This window comes from Orcinus orca, chromosome 5 (genome assembly GCF_937001465.1).
Source record: "Orcinus orca chromosome 5, mOrcOrc1.1, whole genome shotgun sequence".
Lineage (NCBI taxonomy): Eukaryota > Metazoa > Chordata > Mammalia > Artiodactyla > Delphinidae > Orcinus > Orcinus orca.
The window spans coordinates 142,230,377-142,253,333 of record NC_064563.1 but is presented as its reverse complement, the minus strand read 5'-3'; the positions used below and the strand labels follow the sequence as shown (position 1 = coordinate 142,253,333).

Sequence of the window (22,957 nt, the reverse complement as noted above, 5' to 3'; positions counted from 1 at the left end):
TTCTACTCAACCCACACCACCCATCAATTTCTTCATCAAAACTGTTCTCTTGTGATCATCAGTGATTTCCATGACAGTAAATTCAAAGGAAACTTTTTAGTCCTCACTTTCTTGGCTTTTCAGCTGCATTTGAGACTGCTGACAGTGACCTTGGCTTCTGTGACATAATACTCTATTTTTTCTCCTCTTGATATTCAAAAAAAATAAAAATAAAAATAAATAAAAGTCCTTTTTAAGTTAAAATACAGCTGTAACTCAAACGGGGATGCCCTACTTCAACAGTCTGATGTCATGCCCAGATGAGAAAGAAGTTTACTCCTCCCCTGGCTCCTTATCTGTCTATTTCTAGAATTAGAAGAGCAAACTCAGCTGTGCTCCCTGAGGCTGGAGCACTTCACAGCCCAGCTACTGCAGCTCAGAGCAAGTGCTGTTGCACTGCCTGTGGTTGCCACCCAAATATGGTGGCTGTGGGGGACCTAAATAGATACCTCTTCTCACTGCTGCTAATAGCTCCTAGGGCCTGGCAGGCTATTGTGACATGTTCAGCTTGACCACACTCTACAGCTGTCTGCAGCGGATGCTCTCAATGGCTGCCGAAGCAAAAAGTATGTTGTCTGGTTACTGAAACATCACCAGCAGAAGACTGTGTGGTTTGACTGAGTGTTCATCTCTGGCTCTTGCCCTGCATCTTGGTGTAGATCCTACCATGGGATCAGCCAAGGGTGGGCCACCCCAGAATTGGCTTGGACCCCAATATGAGACATTTATAGGCATGTACACAACCATTTCCTCAGGCTGCAAGCCTATCCCCAGCACAGCCCCAGGATGGATGTTTCTGGAATCAGTAACCTAAACTCTAAATTTTAGATCTAAAATTCCTACCACCTTCTAGTCCACTACTTTCTCTTCTATGGTGAGTGCTATCGCATCCAATAAATTAAAGAAAAATATTCAGCAAGGTGCTTATTGTATAGGGCACATTTTCATAGACACTGTGGATACAGGAGAAAAGAAGGAAAATCCCAACCGTCATAGAACCAATATTTCCATTTCCAGTGTTATTGCCATTTTCTATCATTTGGGCTTAAATCAAGACCACCTTCATCTGCCTACTATGTTTTATATGAAGGGAAGAGTTTCTCTTTTTATTCTATCTTTCCTAGTCTATCCTATTTTATCCTAATCTTCTGTGCAAACTCCCTGAGTGTGTAACAGCAATCAGCATGCTGTACCACACTGGGCAAACTGGGAGGTCAGCAAGAGGTGGTTACATCAGAGGAGGATGTTGAATCTTCACCTGCCTACACAACCAGGGTGTCTATTTCATGAGAATTAATTTCCTCTGCATCATGTATAATGCAGTGTATAATTTACAGCAGTAAATGACCAGGAAGGCTTTTATGCTCACCTTGACATCTCAGTATGCAGCTTCATGTAAGAGGTCTGTCCCACTTAATTTGAATAGAAGGGGTTGTGCTCCCTTCATTTGCTCATGAGACCAGGGAACATTGTAAGAAAGGAGCAGTTACATAATTACACTCCAACAGCCTGATCTCTCATGGATCATTGAAGCCCCTCTTCCCGACCTTAGGTGCAACCCATCATTCTATTTCCCCTCAGCTACCAACAAACTTGTTCTGGGGTGATGGGGTGTGTGTAGTTTGAAATATATCCACAAATTCTTTGACACTCTCTTGAAAAGCTGGAGCCTATTCTCCTCCTCTTGAGTAAGGGCTGGATTTAGTGACTTATAGCTAAAGAATAGGTGAAAACAGCAAAAGTGACAGAGTGCAACATCAGAGGCTAAGTCATAGAAGACATGGTGGATTCCTGTTTGCTTTCTCTCTTGGATCAATCTGTCTGGAATATGCTAGCTTCCATGTCATGAGAATGACCATGGAGAGGCCCATGTGGTGAAGACTGAAAACTCCAGCCAACAGCCAGTGAGAAATTGAGTTCTCCTATCAACAGTGGATCCTCCAGCCCCGATCAAGCCTTCAGATGACTGCAGCTCCTGGCAACACCTTGCCTGCACATCATAAAGACTTGGAGTCAGAATCACCTAACTAAGCTACTCCCACATTCCTGACCATCAAAAGCACTGAGATAAGAAATGATTGTTATACACCACCACCTTTCAAGGTAATTTGTTATTCAACAATAAGAAAGTTAATACAAGGTACCATTATATTCTCAAAAACTTCTAAGAATCTAGCCTAAAATCACCATGTTTATTACTATCAGAGAATTACAATGACACGTTTTAAATCAGTAACTCAAAGTTTACAGCATGTGTTAGTCAGGATGGTTACCACTAGCTACTGTAACAAACAAGCTTCCCTCCACCCACAAATCCCAATGGCTTAACAGATATAGGTTTAGTTCTTCTTTGCACTCTGTTGGCCAGAACCAATCACATGTCCCCAGCCTAGCTACAAAGGAAACTGGCTAACTTTGGGAGTCCAAGGAATATTGATCACTGCTGCTGTCACTGTCACGTGGCCCTGTTTGAGTCTTCTAATTTCAAAACCAGGATAAATATAGCTTTAAAGAGATGTGTAATCTATGTTTGCTCTTTGTACAGCAGCCTGGGGATTAAAATGGGAGATATATTGACCATAATAAACCTTATTCTGTTATTGCTTCCTGCATAAAGTCCCAACCACAAACTGTTTTTCTGGGAATCCCCAGGGTATGTCTCCCAGGCACCTGAGACAAACTTTATCAGACACCCACCATTTCCTTCTTTTTTCCTGCTGGGCAGCATTCATTGCTCCACTAACTGCCCATTCCACTATGAACAGAAGTGGGTCCATTAAGGTTTGACGAGTTCTGTGCTTCCTAGACAATGCAAACGGACTGTTCTGTGAGGATGGGGGACAACTGCCTCTTTCCCTTTTGGGTCTTACTTTGTCCCCTGGAACCTCAAGATGACCTTTAAGTGAAAACAGCTCTTTAACAATAGCTCTTTGTTTCCATATCTCTGAAACAAAGATGGCGCTGGGGGTTCCCCCTGCCCCACCCGTGCCCACCTCCTGTGACACATTTCTTCCACCCTCTCTGGTCGTCCATCCACTCCTAAGCATTCCATAGTAACTCCTTTATCACATGTCTTATGACATGTGATACATGGAGAATTGTGGGAATCCATGCTGGCGTGTGATGCCAAGATGCTGCAATTCTGCTCCACTCTACAATGGCTACTAGGGGTACTCTGCCTGAATATTAGAGATGAGAAAATCTACACCATTTCTTTAAAACTATATTGTATTTTCCAGACTTCCCCTGAGCCTATACTTATTGAACTTACCCAACTTTTCCTCCCTTTCCAAGAGATTTTCAAATACATTCCTTTAGCATATTATGACTGCACACCTCATGTGTGTGTAATTCTGGGCCCTAGAACTGCCTAAAAGTGTAAACGTTCACCCAAACCCACATTTTCTGGCATATGAATTTTCCAACCTTCCTCATTGTTTCCTTTCCCTAAATAAAAAAAAATTGATAAAAAAGTTATAAAATATTTCTCAGACTTCCAGGAAATTGCATTAAACATCTTGATAAGTGAAGTGTAAAGAAATTGAAATATGCAGATCAAATTCCCATTAAAAAACATGAATACTCATACAAATGAGGGGAAATGTGCTTTGCAGAACCATTGTTTTGGATTTTCTGAACCAAAAGCACTTGAAAAAAATAGTTGGAGACATTCAGCAATTCCAAACTGTGGCTGGGCTCACCCGCCCCTAATTTCAAGGGAAATTAAACCCATGTGTTTCTCATTCATTTACACTCAGTTCACCAAAATACTATTTGGTAAGAGTGATGGGCTGACCAGGAAGCTGCCCAGACTATTTTTCAGTGTTGTCCTCAACTGGGAAGTGGGCTTGGCCAATGGCCTTCAGCTTCACTGGTGGTTGATCTTCTACATGGAACCCACAAAGTCCTAATGGACTTGAAACTCGCTGAGGTAGACTCATAGACATGTGAGGGCTTGGAGAGGTCAATGGTACAGCTCCCTGCCTCAGGGAAGATCTACATTTAGAGCCCTTGCTACTCCAGTTTAGTTCTGTCTTCTTTGCTAATCCATCCTTTTCATCAACAACCTTGCCCTTCAGGAAGCGCCTCCTTCTAGCCTCCCTAAAAGGCTCGTATACTGTACTGGACACTGTTCATGCATCGCTCATATATCCTTGGACATTTTTTCTTGTAATTGAAATACAGTTAATTTACAGTACAATGTTGTGTTAGTTTCAGGTATACAGCAAAGTGATTCATATGTATATGTGTATATATACTCTAGGTCCTTGTTATTTATCTATTTTATATATAGTAGTATGTATCTGTTAATTCCAAACTCCTAATTTACCCCATCCCCCCTTTCCCCTTGGTAACCATAAGTTTGTTTTCTATGTCTGTGAGTCTATTTCTGTTTGGTAAGTAAGTTCATTTGTATCATTTTTTTTAAAGATTCCACATGGAAGTGATATCATGTGATATTCATCTTTCTTTGTCTGACATATTTTACTTAGTATGATAATCTCTAGCTCCATTCACATTGCTGCAAAGGGCATTATTTCATTCTTTTTATGTCTGAGTAATATTCCATTGTATATATATAGCACATCTTCTTTATCCATTCATCCGTTGATGGACATTTAGGTTGTTTCCATGTCTTGGCTATTGTAAATAGTGTTGCTGTGAACATTAGGGTGCATGTAAATTTTCAAATTAGAGTTTTTGTCTTTTCCAAATATATGCACAGGAGCAGAATTTCCGGGTCATATGGTAACTCTATTTTTAGTGTTTTAAGGAAACTTCCATACTGTTTTCCATAGTGGCTGCACCAATTTACATTCCTACCAACAGTGTAGGAGGGTTCCCTTTTCTCCATACCCTCTCCAACATTTATTATTTGTAGACTTTCTGATGATGGCCATTCTGACCAGTGTGAGATGATACCCCATTGTACTTTTGATTTGCATTTCTCTATTAATTTGTGATGCTGAGCATTTTTCATGTGCCTGTTAATGGGACACCTTTTTCCAGCTTTCTGTCCCCACCTCCCAACTTGTGCAAGCTTTTCTGCCACAGGCTCCCCCCGGGGCCCTGAAGCTTTCTTACCCTCAGCTTAGGGGAGGAATCATGTATTGTAAGGAATAATTATGTTATTAAAAACATTTTTTTTTGATGCTCAGTCTGATATGGACACAGAATAACACCAGAGAGAAACATATGAAAACAAAAGAGATTTATTATACTTGCAGGTCCTAGAGGAGGGAGGCACAGCTTGGCATGCAGCAGCCACTGGGGCAGAGCATGCAGGGAGTGAGCTCAACCAGGCAGGTGGGAGAGAGTGAGGACCTCTGGGCCAGTGCCTTTATGGGGATCAGGTGGACTATGAAAGCAAAAGGCAGGAGTGGGTTTCACTGATGTGTTTGAAGGTCAACAGGTCACTGTCAGGGGAGGGCAAGAAGGGGAACTTGTGTCAGGGGACAACCTTATCACTCTGGTGCACCTGGTCACCTGGTTGGTATGTTCACAGCCTGTTCGTGGGAATGTTGAGGCAACTGGAAAATAGGAAGTTTTAAAACTTTGCACTACCAATCAGAGTCTTCTTGGAGGATGGATGATGAACCCAGGTTATCAGCTGTCTCCCCACAGACCGGCTGGATGGGAATGTTTGATGGGCCAATAGGAGAGAATGTCAGAGTCACCCCTGCCTTCCACTTAGAGTCTCAATGAATTTCTGCAAGTTGCAGGGATATCTGAACAATACTCCTTTTCCTTGGGAGCCAGAGATCAAAATGGCAGCCCAAGTCCCCAGAAGCTCATAGCATGACTCTCTCATGGTGTGGACTCTCTGGTATGAGGAGACACTAGGGCAAAGTGTGGGTCTGGTTCTGCTGGAAAATAGCAACACCACTGGGAGGACAGAGGAGGGTGGTAGGGAACACCAGTCAGCATTCTTGGTAAACAGCTCAAAGAGTAGACACTGCTTGGATGCTGGGTTGGTTGGCAAAGGATAACACGCTTTCAGGAGAACATAAGAAGAGCTGGCCCATCCTGTGGACAAAGGCTGATACGGGGCAAGTGCTGAATACATATCTGATGTTGAAACAATAATGTTCTCCATAAAGAATGGCCAAGTGGGAAGATTCTTGGACAGGGATTAGTGGTTCTGATTTTGGGGCCAGAACCTGTGACATTTGGAGCATGATAATTGCTCTGAGGGGAAGTCATAGAGCACAATGGTTAAGTGTGTGATGCTTGGGGTTGAATCTGCCTCCTCTGGGTTTCAACCGCGACCTTGGGCAAGTCCCTTAAATTTTCTGTGCTTTGGTTTTTTACATTTGTTGTTATGGGATAATAAGAGTACCTGCCTTTACACTGCGGATTAAGTGAGTAAATTCATGTGCAACTGTGAGAACGGTGTCCAACACTCAATGTGTGCTTAATAAATGCCAGATATGATTGTTAGTATCATGAACAGTCTCATGGATGGATAACACTGTAGAGGAAGTTGTGGGACATGACCCAGCTCTATACGAATGAGAAAGGTGATGCTAATCACTCATGGAAAGAGGATTTATAAAAAGCTCTTCAGCTATACCTTACCTAAATTGGAGAGTTTAGTTCAGGCTCCTTTAAGTGTGGACTCAGACCAGCAGCTTGCGTGTCACCTGGGAGCTTGTTACAGATGTGGAATCTCAGGACCCAGCCCAGATCTAATGAATCAGAATCTTTATTTTAACTAGCTCCCTGGTGATTAGAATGTACATCAATTCTTTAATCCAGTTTATTATGTTAAAATTAAGAAATAATAACTGTATGTATTTAAATGATCCTGGCTGATGTGTGTGTATGTATGTTTAGCTTATTGAGGTATACAAAATTGCACACATATTAATATATACCTCTTGATGAGTTTGGTCATATGCTATCACCACAACCAAAGTATTAAACTTATCTATCACTTCTCAAAATGTCCTTGTGTTCTATTGTGTATGTGTGTGTGGAAGACCACCTGGCATAAGACCTATCCTCTTAAAATATTTGAAAGTGCACAATACTGTATTGTTAAACATACCTATTATGTCACAGAGCAGATCTCTAGAATTTAGTTTTAACTGATGTGTAGACCTATGAACCATCATCACAGTAAAAATTAAGAACATCTCCAACACCCTCAAGAGATTCCTCATGCCTTTTTGCAGTCATTTTCTCTCTCCACCCCTGACCCCAGGCAACTGCTGATTAGCTTTCTGTTACTATAGATTATTTGGACAACTTAAAAATTTTCTATAAACAGAATCACACAGTACATACTCTTTTTGTCTGGCTTCTTTTGCTCATAATGTTTTGAGATTCATCTGCATTTTTGTCTTCATTCATTAATAGTAGATCAATTTTTATTTATTCCATTGTATGTGTAGATCACATTTTGTTATCCATTCACCTACTGATGGACATTTAGGCTGTTTACAGATTTCCTGGTTATTATAAATAACAATGATGTATAAGTCTTTGAGTGGATATATGTTTTCATTTCACTTGGGTAATGCCTAAGAATGGAATATCTAGGTCTTCTCTTGCCTGTATATTATACATTTGACATTACTCTGCAGGTTCCTGGGGCTTATTAACTTTTTAAAAGTCTTTTTTCTTTCTCTTCTTTAGTTTGCATAACTCTACTGATATATATTCAAGTTCACCTACACTTTCCTTTTCATTTCCATTCTGCTATTCAACCTAGCTAGTAAAATTTAAAATTTCAGATATTTTATTTTTCAGTTTCAAAATTTCAACTTGGTCCTCATTTATATATTTCATATCTCTGGTAAGGTTTCTTATTTTTTTCATTCATTGCATTGTATTTTCTCTACCTTCCTGAGCATAGTTTTAACAACTGTCATCTTAGGGTTGACCTCTGTTACTTGTCAGATTTTCCTGATTTTTTGTATGTCATTTAATTTTGGATTGTATCCTAAACATTGTCAAAGTCATGTTGTAGATAATCTGAATTCTGTTCTCTTCTTATAACGTGTGCTAATGTTTTTCTTTTAGCAGGCAATCAACTTGGTCAGAGTTAAACTTCAAAGTTGATCTCACCTGTGGTTATGTCATAGCTGTGTTCTCAGTTTGGACTTCGTAGTCTGCCCCATGTGTGTATGTCTCAGTGGTCACCCACAGACTTTTCTAGAGTGTATGTACAGAATTAAGGATTCCCATTCTGTGCTTTTTCCTTTCTTTGATTCTCCCACCCTCCAGTAGTCCTGGTTGCCCTGGGCACCTATCCTTCTCTCCTGAGTCAGAAAACTGGTGACTTTCCATTGAAGTTTTAGCTGACCTATGACACACCACAACTGCAATTGTCCTTAGGGCAAGGCTAGAAAAATGGGAACTTCCCCCATGCTTGCTGCATCCTATGAGTTTCAACTCTCAAAACTTTACTTGCTTCTATTCACTCTATAGAGTCCTTGGGTAGTTGATTTTATATATTTTTTCCCAGTGTATGTAGCTATTATCTGTGGGAGGGTAGGTAAGTTTGTTACCAGTAACAGAGCCATTATTTGTGGATTTTCTATTGCATTGATTTCTGTTTTGTTTATAATACTTCCTTCCTTCCATTTATTTTGGATTCAATTTACTCTTTATTTTTCTTTTTTCCTTCTTGAGGCTGGAACATAAGTCATTGATTTTAGGCTTTTCTTCTTCTCTAAAATAAACACCTGAGACTGTAAATTTTTCTTTGAGCACTCTTACTGATCTTTATTTAAAATTTTGATAGTCTGTCCACTATTGATTTTTTTGGCCTTAATTTGATTTAAAAAAATATTGCTTCAAAATATGGTTTTGATTACTTAGTTTTTTTTAGCACCCCTTACATTTTTCCCCTGAGGCAAATGTCTCATTATCTCACCTCACCCCACCTCAGTCTCATTAGAAGAATCAGTGTTAAATCACTTACCTAAGTGAGCCAGTAATAGTAGTTGAGGATGTTTGAAGATACAGTGCAAAGGAAAGGCATAACAAGGGAGGAGATTATTAGGAGCCACATGAAGGAGAGTCATGATTCCCATGTTAGTCTTTATTCTGAAGCATAAGGTTTTGAGCAAGGGAGTCATATGATCAGATTTTTATATGATCCATGTTAGAATGCCAACTCTGTGTACAGTGTGATGGCGTGGAAGGGAGAAAGACTAGAGGCAGTTTCGGCCAGAAACTTTCAAAACACAGATGAGAGATGACAGTGACCTGAGCTAAGGGAGGAACCATTAGAATGAAAGTGAAGAAACTGACTTGAGACTCATTTCAGGGGTGGTGTGGACAGGGATGGGTTATGCTTTAGATACTGGTGACGAGGTAGCAGGAGAAGACAAGGGTGGGTCTCAGGTTTCCTGCGCTGGAGGAGTAGCTGGTCTGGGGAGGATAACAATGTGTAAGAACATTGTTCACAGAGCAACATGGTGCTACCTGATTCTGTATAATGCTGCAAGTGTGAGCCCGCACCATGCATACCTCAGCGTGTGAACTGGCAATGGTTGCAGAGCTGCCTCAGTAAAGCACGTCTTGGTCAAAGGAAGGGTTTTTAGTAATCTTTATAGTAGGAGACACAAAATGCCCCAAAATGACAGACACAGAATTATGAAATGCATTTAAAAGTCAAATACTTTCAAGTTTTGGGAAATCAGCAAGCTCTTTGTGGATAGCAGTTGGGAGGGGAAGTCCAGTATATGATTAACTTGTAGAGGCTAAAACTAGCCTCTGACTATTTGAAAACCAGGTTTAAAAGTCTTCTGGTGTGCGAAAATTGTGGAGAGAACATCCAAGGAAGAAAACACTTTGTTCTCTATGCGGAGAACCAAAAACCCTCTCAGCGGTGTCTAAGAGCATCCTCAATGAAGCATCTCCTGGAAATTTGCTCTGTCTGTCCATTCTGCAGAACTGGGAGACCCAGGACAATTACCATCACCAATGTGAACACCTTATCTCTTCCAGGGAGAAGAATGGGAGGAGACCTGAGTGTAGACAAGCCAGTGATGAATTGGAAAGGGAAGAATAGTGTTATAGGTTGAATTGTGTCCCCTCAAAAAGACACGAGGAAGTCCTAATTCCCAGTGCCTTGGAATGTGAACTTATTTGGAAATAAGGTCTTTACAAAGGTAATAAAAATGAACTCATTAAGTGGTCCCTAATCTAGCATAACTTTTGTCCTTATAAAAAAGCAAAGTTTGAACACAGAGACAGACAGAGAGGACAGACAATGTGAAGACCCAGGGAGAAGACCATGGGAAGATGGAGGCAGAGATTAGAGTGATGCAGCCACAAGCCAAGGAGCATCCGGGGCTACCAGAGATGGAGGAGGCCAGGAAGGATCCTACCCTACAGGTTTCAGAGGGAGAACCAGGAAGGATCCTACCCTACAGGTTTCAGAGGGAGAACCACCCTGCCTACGTTGATTTCAGACTTCTTGCCTCCAGAATAGTGAGACAATAAATTTCCTTTGTTCTAAACCACCAAATTTGTGTAATTTGTTACAGCAGCCCTAGGGAAAGAGTACAAATAGCATGGCTCTTCAGGGAATCTGCTTTTATCTCCTAATACAATAAATGTTGCCAAATCGATATTAATGTGGAGACCACAACACTCTTAGGACCTGGCGTGGTAATCAGGCGATTGTTAATGTGTCTAATTTGGCTGGGTAAGAATTAAGTGAAGAAAGGAACCACTTTATCTGATGATGAACCACACACCTATGGCTCTGAGGATGGGCTTGCTTCCTGCCCTCCAACCTCTGCCTTGGAGAGCACTGAGGCTTGAGCTGTGGTTTTCAGCTCAGATTCCTACTCAGGGGAAATGAAGGTGCTCTGGGCCATTGGCTCCTCACTCAATCCACCTTACCCCAGGTCCTGTTCTCCTTGAACCCTTCTTCCCAATATTTTACCCAGTTCCACTCCTGTCATGGTCAGCCTATTTATGCCTGAGTTCCAGACTTAGTTTTTGCCCCAGAAATAAGGTTTTGTCTGTTTCCCTTCTTCACTGACTTCTCCTAGGAACAGGTTCTGCCCCTGATTTGGCCGCATTGGGTTTGGGTCCCGAAACTTCACTCTCTTGATCTCCACTCTTTGTGGTGGGTTCATTCACCATGTCTCTCTCCTTGGCCCCTTCCTTTACTCATCTGCCCATGAAAGGGGAGATTTGCAGTCCTGTCTCCCCAAGCATCAGGACCCATCTGTCAGGATCTCCCTCTACAGTCAGCTTCCAGGGACTCCCTTGTGTGTTTGCCCTGTGTTTCTAGCTTTTCTTGGCTCCTGGGTCCTGATCTTGCCTGCTTAGCCCTGGTAATTATTATAGCAGTGACTGTGTGTGCTGGGACCACTCACTTGTCCCCACTAGGCCCCCTACACTCAGGATCAAATTCCAGCATGCTCTGTTGGTTCTGTAGTGTTTGCTCATCTCTATAAAACTCTCTTTGTCTCTCCATAAGCCAAGATCTTAAAATGATTACCTCTCTTAGAGTTTCTCTGAAGAACCCAGTATAAATTCTTGCAGATCAGGTTTTCAGAGATCAGCAAAACAATCACTTGGAAACTTACCACTCCATCTGTATTGGCAGCACACTGGCAAATCCCTTACTATTTGCATTGCTGCTCTTCAGTATTAATTCAGTACCCAGGGGTCGGGTCTATGGCCACATAGCAACTCAACCGTGGTTTGTTTTCACTTGACAAAAACACACGAGAGCTGAACAGCAGCTGCTTTGTTCCAAGAACATCAACCACCAAATCCACTAGGCTACTTTGGATGCTCTGTGGAATGGCCCATCCAGGAGTAAGGAGAGAGCTTGCATAGGGAGATGGGCTTTCACTTTGGTCAGTCCTGGGTTTTACTCCTGGTTCTGTCACTTCCTAACTATGCGACTTTGGACAAGTTACTTAACTTTTCTGAGCCTCAGTTTTACCATATATAAAATAGGGATCCTGCCAATGCTTACCTGTTTCAAGGAGATACAACTGGATTATAATGGATGTAAGGAACTTCAAACTAAACTGGGTGCGTACACTTGACCACTGAGACTCTCCTTTGGGATTTCTTAATTTTGGGTCACCCCTATGTCTATTTTTTGGCCAAATGTTCATCTCTACATAGATAAACAGCAGGGCTGTAGATTTTGTTTAAGTCTTAGTGAGCAGCATTCATTTCTTCTGCTCTTTTCTTTCAGCTGATCGATTCATATCATTTCTACCTTCTGAATACTTATCCCGTGTGCTCAGCCCCTGAATAACAGACTCCTGGCAGCATGCAAAGCCTCCGTGTAATTCTTCCAGGCTCCCAGCCTCATCTTTTCCCTGGGTGACCTACTCTGTCATCACTTAGCTCTGATTTTGACCCATCACATGTAGAAATCAGTTCCACGGTGAGATTCCCATGTTGTAAATTTAGGGGATGGAACATTAGACTGGAAGGGAGAGACCTGAATCACCGTACTCACTTGCTGGGTCACACTGAGTGAGACACTGAACCTCAGTGAGCAGTAGGGTCTTCTGTAAAGTATAGGAATTAAACATATCCTACTTCCTTTGTTGGGTATAAAATAGACCATTAAATGTTTTGAAGTTGCTTAAAGCATTAAGAACTCTACAAGTGTGGGTATTGTTTGCTCTCTGCAAATCCAGGGTGTGACCAGAAGTCCTGGGACTTGCTTGCATGCATGTGTGTGTGTGTGTGTGTGTGTGTGTGTGTGTTGCTTGTATGAGTAGAAAAGGCATGTTGCAACAGGACACGCTACAACATACGCCCCATGTAGCAGGTCAGCCAGATTCATGGTGTGGGTGTGGGTTAGGAAAAGCACACGTTGTTCTGTGTTGGTGTAGAACTGTGTGTCTGTTGTTTATAGCAGACTTATGGCAGATCTTTAAATCACATGCAGATCTTTAAACCATATGTAAACAGAGTTTTTGACATACTCAATAGAGGCAAACCAAGAAAGATACAAAAAAAAAAACAGCCCTAGGGACCAGTGAAACATATTTGGGACATTCAAATATATTACATGCTCAGCACTATAGTGGAAGTGTTAAATTCAAGTAAAGGGATAGAAAGTTTGGGGGAAAAAAACCTCAAACAAGCTAATAGTTTCTGGAAAGAATATGGACTTTTGCATGAAAAATTAAACCATAAAACTTGTTTATCTGATTTTTTTAAAACATCTTTATTGGAGTATAACTGCTTTAAAACAGTATGTTAGTTTCTGCTGTATAACAAAGTGAATCAGCTATACATATACATATATCCCTATATCTCCTCCCTCTTGCGTCTCCCTCCCACCCTCCCTATCCCACCCCTCTAGGTGGTCACAAAGCACCGAGTTGATCTCCCTGTGCTATGCAGCTGTTTCCCACTAGCTATCTATTTTACATTTGGTAGTGTATATATGTCCATGCCACTCTCTCACTTTGTCCCAGCTTACCCGTCCCCCTCCCCATGTCCTCAAGTCCATTCTCTATGTCTGCGTCTTTATTCCTGTCCTGCCCCTAGGTTCTTCAGAACCTTCTTTTTTTTAAGATTCCATATATATGTGTTAGCATATGGTATTTGTTTTTCTCTTTCTGACATACTTCACTCTGTATGACAGACTCTAGGTCTATCCACCTCACTACAAATAACTCAATTTCCTTTCCTTTCCTTTTATGGCTGAGTAATATTCCATCATATATATGTGCCACATCTTCTTTATCCATTCATCTGTTGATGGACACTTAGGTTGCTTCCATGTCCTGGCTATTGTAAACAGAGCTGCAAGGAACATTGTGATACATGACTCTTTACCCTGAGAAAACCATAATATCTGACTTTTTGAAGGCAGGTGAATGAAATCAAGGATTTCTGAGAAATTATGGCTGCCAGGATGCTCTGTTTCCTGCCCAGAACCAAAGCTTCCCATGCTGCTGTGACAAAGTCCCATATATTCACTGCCCCAAAGACATGGTGTGGTAGAGTCAAAGCTATTTCACGTCTTGGCCATGGACAGCTCAGTTCTCGGCCAAGGTCACCCCCCAAGGGCAAGCAGATGCAGGGAGATAATGGAGTAGAAAATAATATGTGTCTGAGAAATTTCATGCAAATTAAAATTAATAAAATGTATCCCAACTGACGAGCCTCATTACTGTGTCTCAGATTACTGTGCACTTTCTGGAAAACATTTTGGCTTTTTTGCCAAAACAACATCCTGCATTTTGACTTCCTACCATATGCACCAGCCTTTTATATTTCCACCTGTCACATTCTCAGAGAACCTAGTCTTGCCACCACTGAGAATATCGCAATGAATGAGCCAAGATTCCAAAAGAGCAGGTTCCAAAAGAGACACCTGTAGAGGGTTTGGAGCTTTGGTGGCTACTCTGTTGTATGCCTGTATGTGGTATTCCCGCAGGAGAACAGTGATATGGGTGCATATCTCTGCAGTGTGGATCTTATATAGCTGTGTTGCTTTGTAGTCACACCCATACTGATGCATTTAAGGCTTATATAATTATGTGTTTTATTTCTTTTCATCCATCAAAGTAAAAGAGCAATGGAATGCAAGGGACTTTGGTAAGGAATAAGGTGCTGAAAGGATGCTGTTAAACTGTTAACTTGATCTTTAATCATTGACTAAAATAAAATGAGCAAGTAGACCATCACGGCACAAGAAAGAGAAGAAGCAGGAATTTCATTTCTTTGATTAGAAAAGAAACAAAATACATTCCTTTAGACATTGGTAGAAAATACCATCTCAACAAGGACCTAGTCGTCCCCAAATTATTGTAGTTACCATCATTGGAAAAGGCTGTGTCAAATGAGTTGATCTCTGAGGTCTCTAAGAAACTAGTAATTCCCTGCCCATCAGAGCACCAGCTGTAACATCATTACCCTTCCAGTGAAATGAGAAGAAACTCAAGACTATAAAAGTAGCTTTATTGTATTTGCTATTGTTTCACAGATGAGAGTGATTCCATATATATAAAAAAGGTGATGGAGATACATATGAAACGAGAAATGGTTTGACAAATAGCGGAATGAATTCATAGAACATAAAAGGACCTATTTAAAGCTGATTGGTCATAGCATAATTAGGTTCAGTAGTGACCAAGTACACACACCTCAGTTAGTTTGAGATTTCTAACATGCACCAAGTAGTAGCTCAACCTTGAGAAACAGGAGTCCCTACTATGCTATGGTAAATTTAAGCCTAAGACTAGTTTAAAATCAGAGGAAAACAAGGACACGCCTCTTGCGGCATGGTGTAGTGATCAGATCGAGTGCTATATATAGCAAGAGAGCAAGGCATGATGGAGATTTTGGTAAATGCAGTCTGCCAGTATTTACGAAAAGTAGAACTGTTTGCTTGTAAAATCTCATGTCATTTGGGATTTCCATCTTCATAACATTCCCGTGAATTTCATTAAGTGGTATTTTGGAGTGGGTCCTTTTGAAATGGAGATGACTGTTTACCAAAGCATTCTTTTTCATAACTTACAATGCTATGATACCTTACAGAAATAATTCTTCAAAAATAGATCCAAGTTGGCTGTCATCCTGCCTTCCCCTCCTGACTGCTGCTGAATACTTTGTGTCAGCACACAAACACAGCTTCCTCTCATGATCTGGAAGTTTGTTTTTGTAAAAAGTCCCTGATACAGTCATACTTCCTGTAATGATTTGATTTAATACAACGTCCTTACTCTTAAGATTTGATTGCAGATGGAAGAACATGGTTACATTAGAGTAAATGAAAAAAAAATCATTCCTTTGAATTCCCCTCCAATCACGTTCTTGGAAGTTCTTTACTTTTTCAGCAATATTAAGGGCATTTGCAATAATAACAATCATGGGAATAATAAGCTAAGAGGTCATATTTCTTAGCTCGGAATCAACAACTTCTGATGTTTTTTGAGAATGGGTACTATGTAATCAATTGTAGTAGCTCCCTTGGAGTCTAATTTTGAGTAGGTTCTACCTCTAACTTTAATATTTTTGAGGGGTGAAATTGGATATCTTAAGTTGTTGCGAAGGCCTGGATACTAGATAAGATTTGGCCTGGAGTGAAGATAAGATCACAGTTAAGTACATCATAAGGCTGGAGCTGCTAAACAAAAAACTTGGTGATGGGCTTTTAGGTTGATGCCTTCATCTTTGGTTTTGCTCATCCCATGCTGGTTAGGAATACAAAGCCATCAGCCTGATTCTCCAACAGAGGTTGGGAGTCAGGGCTCCTGTACATCATGTGAAGGAAGAGTTTGAGCCCATTGTTCCTGGCTCTTCTGTGATAGGCTCAAAGGATGTGCATGGAATCTACCAAAGTCCCCTGTGTTTGGCTGAAATTTACTTTTACTCTATATATGTCCTTTATCTACATATATGACATCTTTGGCATTTATACTCATATGCCAATTATGTCCTTTGACTTCCATAATCAATTCTTGTAATTTTATTAGGAATTAACTATCCACTCAAATCAACAGGTTTTTCTTTTCTTTCTTTTTTTTTTTAAGATGTTGGGGGGTAGGAGTTTATTAATTAATTAATTAATTTTTGCTGTGCTGCGTCATCGTTTCTGTGCAAGGGCTTTCTCTAGTTGTGGCAAGCAGGGGCCACTCTTCATCGCGATGCCCGGACCTCTCACTATGGTGGCCTCTCTTGTTGCGGAGCACAGGCTCCAGACGCGCAGGCTCAGTAGTTGTGGCTCACGGGCCTAGTTGCTCCGCGGCATGTGGGATCCTCCCAGACCAGGGCTCGAACCCATGTCCCCTGCATTAGCAGGCAGATTCTCAACCACTGCGCCGCCAGGGAAGCCCCAACAGGTTTTTCTTGGTCTTCTATTTTTACATACGAGCAACATACTAATTGAAAGATAAAAGTTCCTATCCTCAGTTTTTAGGCATCTAAATGTCCACAAATTACTAATTTGGATTGATTGATTATTTTTAACCCACAGACTTATTTGACTTGCTAGAATGGATGACAAAGATGAAGAATAATCAACCAAGGACATGTCAAGTTGAAAAGAAAATTGAGTCTAACAGGAGAACTGACAGAAGATGAAGATGAAGTGACATAACTGGAGCTTTATTTCTGACTCATGTTTTTTTTTTCAGTAAATATCTAGTAGAAAAACTTTGGGAAAAAGTGGGGCTTAATACATCAGTGTTTCTTAAAGGCTAGGAAAATTGCTACCCCTGGGAAGCCAGAAGGATATGATGACACAGTCTGTTGTAATGTGAGACTGAATGACCCATATTTCCCCTGCAATGAAGTTCTTTTCCACTGGTAGAAGTCTTTTTATGTGGAAGTCTAATTGATCACCTATTAGCTTTTATTTTTACATGTTTCTCCCTGCCTTTCTTACTTTGAAGACAAAGACTTTGTTTCAGATTTCTTAAAAAAAATCAAAATGACACAACGACAATAAAAAAGTCTACCAACAAATAGTAATACCTCAAGAAATTAAGCAGCTCCTTTATTCTTTAAAATTCCAGTTGAATTCTAATTATACCATTTCATTACAAATTTATACTCTGGAGACTCAAACTCTGCTCATACATTACCTCACTGTGAGAGCAGAAACTGCTCATTGCTACCCAGGGACCCAAGGATTGGTTGGCAGCTCATCCTGATTACAGATAAACTGAAATCCACAAAAGGCAAAACGTGTGTAGTTAGTCAATTAGGAGTGAAATGTTAAGTTTAGACCTTCAGGGGTAAGTCTTCCCAGGGGAAGAAAATTAAGGGCACCTTGGACCTATGCAGAGTCCAATGCTGAAATTCGAGGGTACACTATAGAACTTGGAAATCAAGACTTGAAATGCTAATACCTTTCATTTGAAAAAAAATCCCATCCCAGAAAGCGATTATAAAATAACCTGCATTCAAAACTAGTTATTTCTAATATTTAACAGTAAAAGTCTAGCAAGAATGAAAGCCAAGATTGAGAGGCTGGAAGTCTTTGTTATGCCACATGGTTGGATGTCTGACCATTTGACCACAGAGACCAAATACAGAACCAAGCCCGAAGATGAGGTGGCCCTTTACTAAGCTACCAGTGCAAAGGCCTCGTGACTTCCTTGTTTTTCTTTTCTCTTTTCTTCTTTCTCTAGATGATGTCTGAGTACAGAGGATCCAAGCAAGGGAGAAAGAATCATATTGCAGTAGAAGTGTCCCTTTTTTTTTTTAATCTGTCAATTTACATTTCGATGGGATTGAAATCAGTCAATTAAAACTGAAAATTTAATTCAAAGAAAAATCAGACAAAATAGTTGTTTAAATGCATCTAAATACCTGACCCACTCATTCATGGCACTTTTTACTTTTAACCTCTAATTTTAGGTTTCTGGAATCTCATCTCTGGGCCGTAATTTCCTGTTAAGTGGGAAAGAGAAACAAAGATGGCTTGTTGTGAGGATCAATGAGTGAATCTCTGCTATGCTGTCTGGGGCCATTGGCTACCGGGTGTCATGTCAGTACAATGTATTTTATCACTTAAATAAGACGTGGTTTGCAGATTACACTGATTTGTTGCTTGTTACGTTGTGGTTTCTCAAATGGAACATGACATTTTTGAATGGCTGCACTGAGAAGGCCTCATGCATTGGAAATATGTCAAAATGCAGAAAACATTTTTGGGTCAAAATCCTCCGTTAGTTTGACAATTGTTAGTTGGGTGTTGAGCATGAATCTGTTTCAGTCAGATTCATGCCCAGATGTAATCAAACAATTTTGCCTGAATCCTTTTGTTAGCATGTTAACAGGAGAGGATTTTGTACAGAGTAATAATAAGTACGTGTGCCTAGAAAATGCTAAGTTTCAAACCAGAAGCAACTTTAGAGCTATTTATGGAATATTTTGTTATAATATGATTTATTGACTTGTACAAGTATTGGATTTTAAGACGCTACATATTTATTTCGTGTGTAGTGCAATAGATCAGACGATTGAGTCTTCCAAATTTGGCTGAAATAGGTATGCAAAATGAACATACAGTAAGATTTCTCAATCTTATGTTACATCATTGTACCATATACAATAGAAGTATGCAAGATTCTTAATTTTGATCACATTCAAATTAGCACTGATGTAAATACTGTGAAAAAACGTAAGAAACATAGTGCAAGAGAAAAACTGTAAACATACCAGGGCATTATTTTCCTGTCAATGTTACCACATTATACAATTAAAAAAGGTTTAATAACTAAAACGACTAATATCTAACTACATTAATGTGATTTTTAAAAATTAATTAATTAATTATATTTTGGCTGTGTTGGGTCTTCGTTGCTGCATGTGGACCTTCTCTAGCTGCGGTGAGCAGGGGCTACTCTTCTCTCCAGTGCGTGGGCTTCTCATTGCGTTGGCTTCACTTTGTTGCGTAGCATGGGCTCTAGGCGTGCGGACTCTAGAGCACAGGCTCAGTAGTTGTGGCTTTGTTTCTCCACAGCATGTGTGATCTTCCCGGACTAGGACTCGAACCCATGTGCCCTGCATTGGCAGGTGGGTTCTTAACCACTGCGCCACCAAGGAAGTCCTAATGTGATTTTTTAAAAAGAGAATGAAGATCTAAAACAACCTGCCATAAAATGATCAACAGAAAAAGAAAAAAACTTCCTGAAAAACTGAAGACAATAACTTCCTGTGCACGGAGATTGAATTTTAAACTTTTTTTTTTTGGCGGTACGCGGGCCTCTCACTGTTGTGGCCTCTCCCGTTGCGGAGCACAGGCTCCGGACGCGCAGGCTCAGAGGCCATGGCTCACGGGCCCAGCCACTCCGCCGCATGTGGGATCTTCCCGGACCGGGGCATGAACCCGTGTCCCCTGCATCGGCAGGGAGACTCTCAACCACTGTGCCACCAGGGAAGCCCTGTATTTTAAACTTTTAACCCCATGATTTTTACGGCTGCATTAAAGGTTCAGTTCTGGGTCAGAGGTTTTAGCCACATTTTCTGTTTAATGGAAGAAGACTTGAAATGTGGGAACATCATGATATGACACCATTTCACAGATAATCTGAATCCAGATTACTTGCCCCAGTGTTCCCATTCTTACAGAACAAAATATACATGAGCACACTTGCCCAGGACTTGCTCTCTTAATCACAAATGTCTTCATGGATAATTTCCACAGTTGTGATGGAAGAGCCAGGATGAGCACGCCTCTGTGTGTGTGTGTGCATGCGGTGTGCGCGCTCGCAGGTCAGGTCAGTGTATCCATATATGTGGGCTCGTGTGTACATCCATGCCGTGTCTACACACTCAAAGCCACATTCTTCTTGAGTGAATGTACAAATCTGTCCTGGTTTGAATGAAGTGAGAATTCACCTTTTGCACATTTAGCCAATCCTAGCCCATTTATTCTCTGCCCCAAATAAACGCTCTAAATTCTGCCAAAATCCAAACGTTACCTGTGTAACACTGAGTTGTAGGAGATTTGTTTCAATACTGAGGGCATCCTTTACATGTTATCAGAGTATCGAATTTTGTTCCTGCTTCAAGGAATCGTCTGTGTTTGAATTCCTTATCCTCAGCTCCACTTGTTCTTCGGAGTCCCATCCAACCTCACGGACTGGACTTCAATATAGGAGCACATTTCCGATTGTTATGGAGCTGAATGTTTCTTCTGTGTTCACTGTAATCAACAAGCATGTACTTAGCTTGAGAGAGACAGCCATTATTCTCAACAGTCTTATTCTGTTCTTGAAATACCTGTGGCAGTTCCTTTGCGGACAAGGTATTTTAATAAGGAATGAAATCACTGAAAGGAATATTTGTCCATAATAAAGAACGGGGGATGTGGGACCCACAGAGTCCCCTGGCTTAAGAAAGTTACTTCGAAAACATTGTCCAGAGTGAAGTTTTAAAACTTTCATTTTTACGTGAATGACTTGTGGGTCCTGTTAAGATACAGCCTCGGATTCTCTAAGTCCAGCTGGAGCGAAATTACTAATAAGCTCCTGGATGCTGTTGATACTGCTGGTCTGTGAACCCATTTTGAATAGAAAGGGGCTAGTACATTCCAACCAAAACAAATTAGTGTGAACAATCACATCAGCTCCATCTGTACATGTATTCACAACGATGCATTCCTGATTTGATCAATTTCACTCTGTACAATTACATTCACCGAAAAAGGTAAAAACAGAATTATCATATTTTGTGAGTACAGAGTCCCTTTGCCCCTTTTTATGTATTACCAGATAGCCTTCATTATAAATACCTTTTTCTCTGCTTGAAAAAATGAGTGTGTTTTAGAGCAATGATGTAAGTGGGTACTGAACCACGTTTCAGCTCTCGGCCATCTCCTCTTTGATACTTGGATTGAATAAATACATTTTATTATAGCTGACATCCTTGTATGGAAATGCATTTCCTTTCAATACCAGCATTGTGAAATATCCGTCCATCCAGATTGTTTCAAGTAGCCTCCATCAAGTTCTTTGAAATGCAGCCCCCTTTTAGAAAATTTGAATTTGGGGAGTTTGCGTCACACAAAGCATTTAAAAAGGGAACCCTCCCAGATGCGGAATGCTTGTTTAGACACCAGATCAAAGGAACAGGTCTGTACATCTGTGCAGTTTTTCGGAGTGCGTCCACACATTTTTGTTTTCCCGGTGACCTCTGGGTTTGAAGGGAGCTCAGATGTGGAAGCAGCTCAGAGTTAAGTCGAGGCGACACCACTGCCGTCAGACGTTGCTCTGTTGCAACAAAAGCGTTCTCAGCTCTCTTTCCCTCTGATCTTCCTGCCTGTACTTCTCCTCAAGTTTCTGCTTCTCAGAATCCGTGCAGTAAAAGGTGCAATCTGGGCTCTTCCGGATCTGTTCGAACTGACTGAAATCAGCCACGTACTTGCCGGTTTTTGAGAGAGAAACCACAGGCACAAACTCAAAACCCCAGTAGATCTCCTCTGGGATGTAAGAGGTGCGGCTCTGGCAGACAGCGCTGGTGGACTCCACCGTGGCGTTCAGGAGAACCACCAGCTCAAACTCCTTCTGCTTAAGGTTTTGGGGGGTGAGATCTCTCAGGGGGCTCGTCTCATCCAGCACGTGGTAGAACGTCATGGGCAAGATGAGGAAGGGGCTCTCGGAAGAGGAGTCCACGTGGAATTTGACGGTGGCCTGGTTGAGGAGGATTCGCTCCCCCTCCTTGGTGACATGGGTCTGGAGGAGCTTTCCCGAGAGCTGGCACTGAATCAGGAGACTCTTCCTCATGTTGGCCACCTGGATCACCAAGCACAGCTTCCCGTTCTGCTTGGTGATGACGGCACAGTGGCTGAACTTGATGGTCTCTGCCCGCTTTTTGGGTCTCGCAATTTTGGCCAGGAAGGTGCCCGTGATGAAGATCTCAATCAAGGTGGTGATGACCAGCTGAGCCACCAAGAGGAAGATGGCGTGAGGGCATTCCTCCGTGATGGAACGGACTCCATAGCCGATGGTTGTCTGGGATTCCAGGGAAAAGAGAAATGCCCCCGTGAGGGAGTCCACCTTCATGATGCAGGGGGTGTGATTTGAAGTGTGCTCCCTGAGTTCTAAGTCCCCATGAATGAAGGCAATGGCATAGTAGATCACACCAAAAAGGAACCAGGTCATCACGAACGTGGCAGCAAATAGGGTGAGCTTGTATCTCCACTTCATGTCGATGACGGTGGTCCACAAGTCTTGGAGGTAGAGCAAGTATATGCCATCCACTTTGTCGATTCTCACGTTGCTGTGCCCACTCTTGGACATGACTCGGGGTCTGCTGGCCTTGAGGCCAGCTCCAGCCGTGTGCTTCACCAGGGTAGCCCTGGCCATACTGATGTTAATCCGTTCCATGGTCAGGCCTTGGGACCACCTAAGGAAATGACAAAGAGAGATGTTCCATTGTTGTCACATGAGGTAGAATGCCCAGAAAACAGAAACAGGATAATCATGTGAGATAAGTACGA

The 22,957-nt window shown here is 41.4% G+C and overlaps 1 protein-coding gene and 1 long non-coding RNA gene across 8 annotated transcripts in view; both read right to left on the bottom strand.

Moving 5' to 3' along the window:
- The window catches only part of LOC125964559 (uncharacterized), a 213,949-nt gene that overhangs the window by 17,292 nt on the left and 173,700 nt on the right, over positions 1-22,957 (bottom strand). The window lies entirely within an intron of this gene.
- The window catches only part of KCNJ15 (potassium inwardly rectifying channel subfamily J member 15), a 55,391-nt gene continuing 47,374 nt past the window's right edge, over positions 14,941-22,957 (bottom strand). For all 7 annotated transcript variants that reach the window (XM_049710621.1, XM_049710622.1, XM_033418307.2 and 4 more), the window contains one exon: positions 14,941-22,863. In XM_049710621.1, coding sequence (XP_049566578.1) covers positions 21,717-22,844 — 1,128 coding nt within the window. In that variant the 5' untranslated portion in view covers positions 22,845-22,863 and the 3' untranslated portion in view covers positions 14,941-21,716. The remainder of the gene's footprint in view (positions 22,864-22,957) is intronic.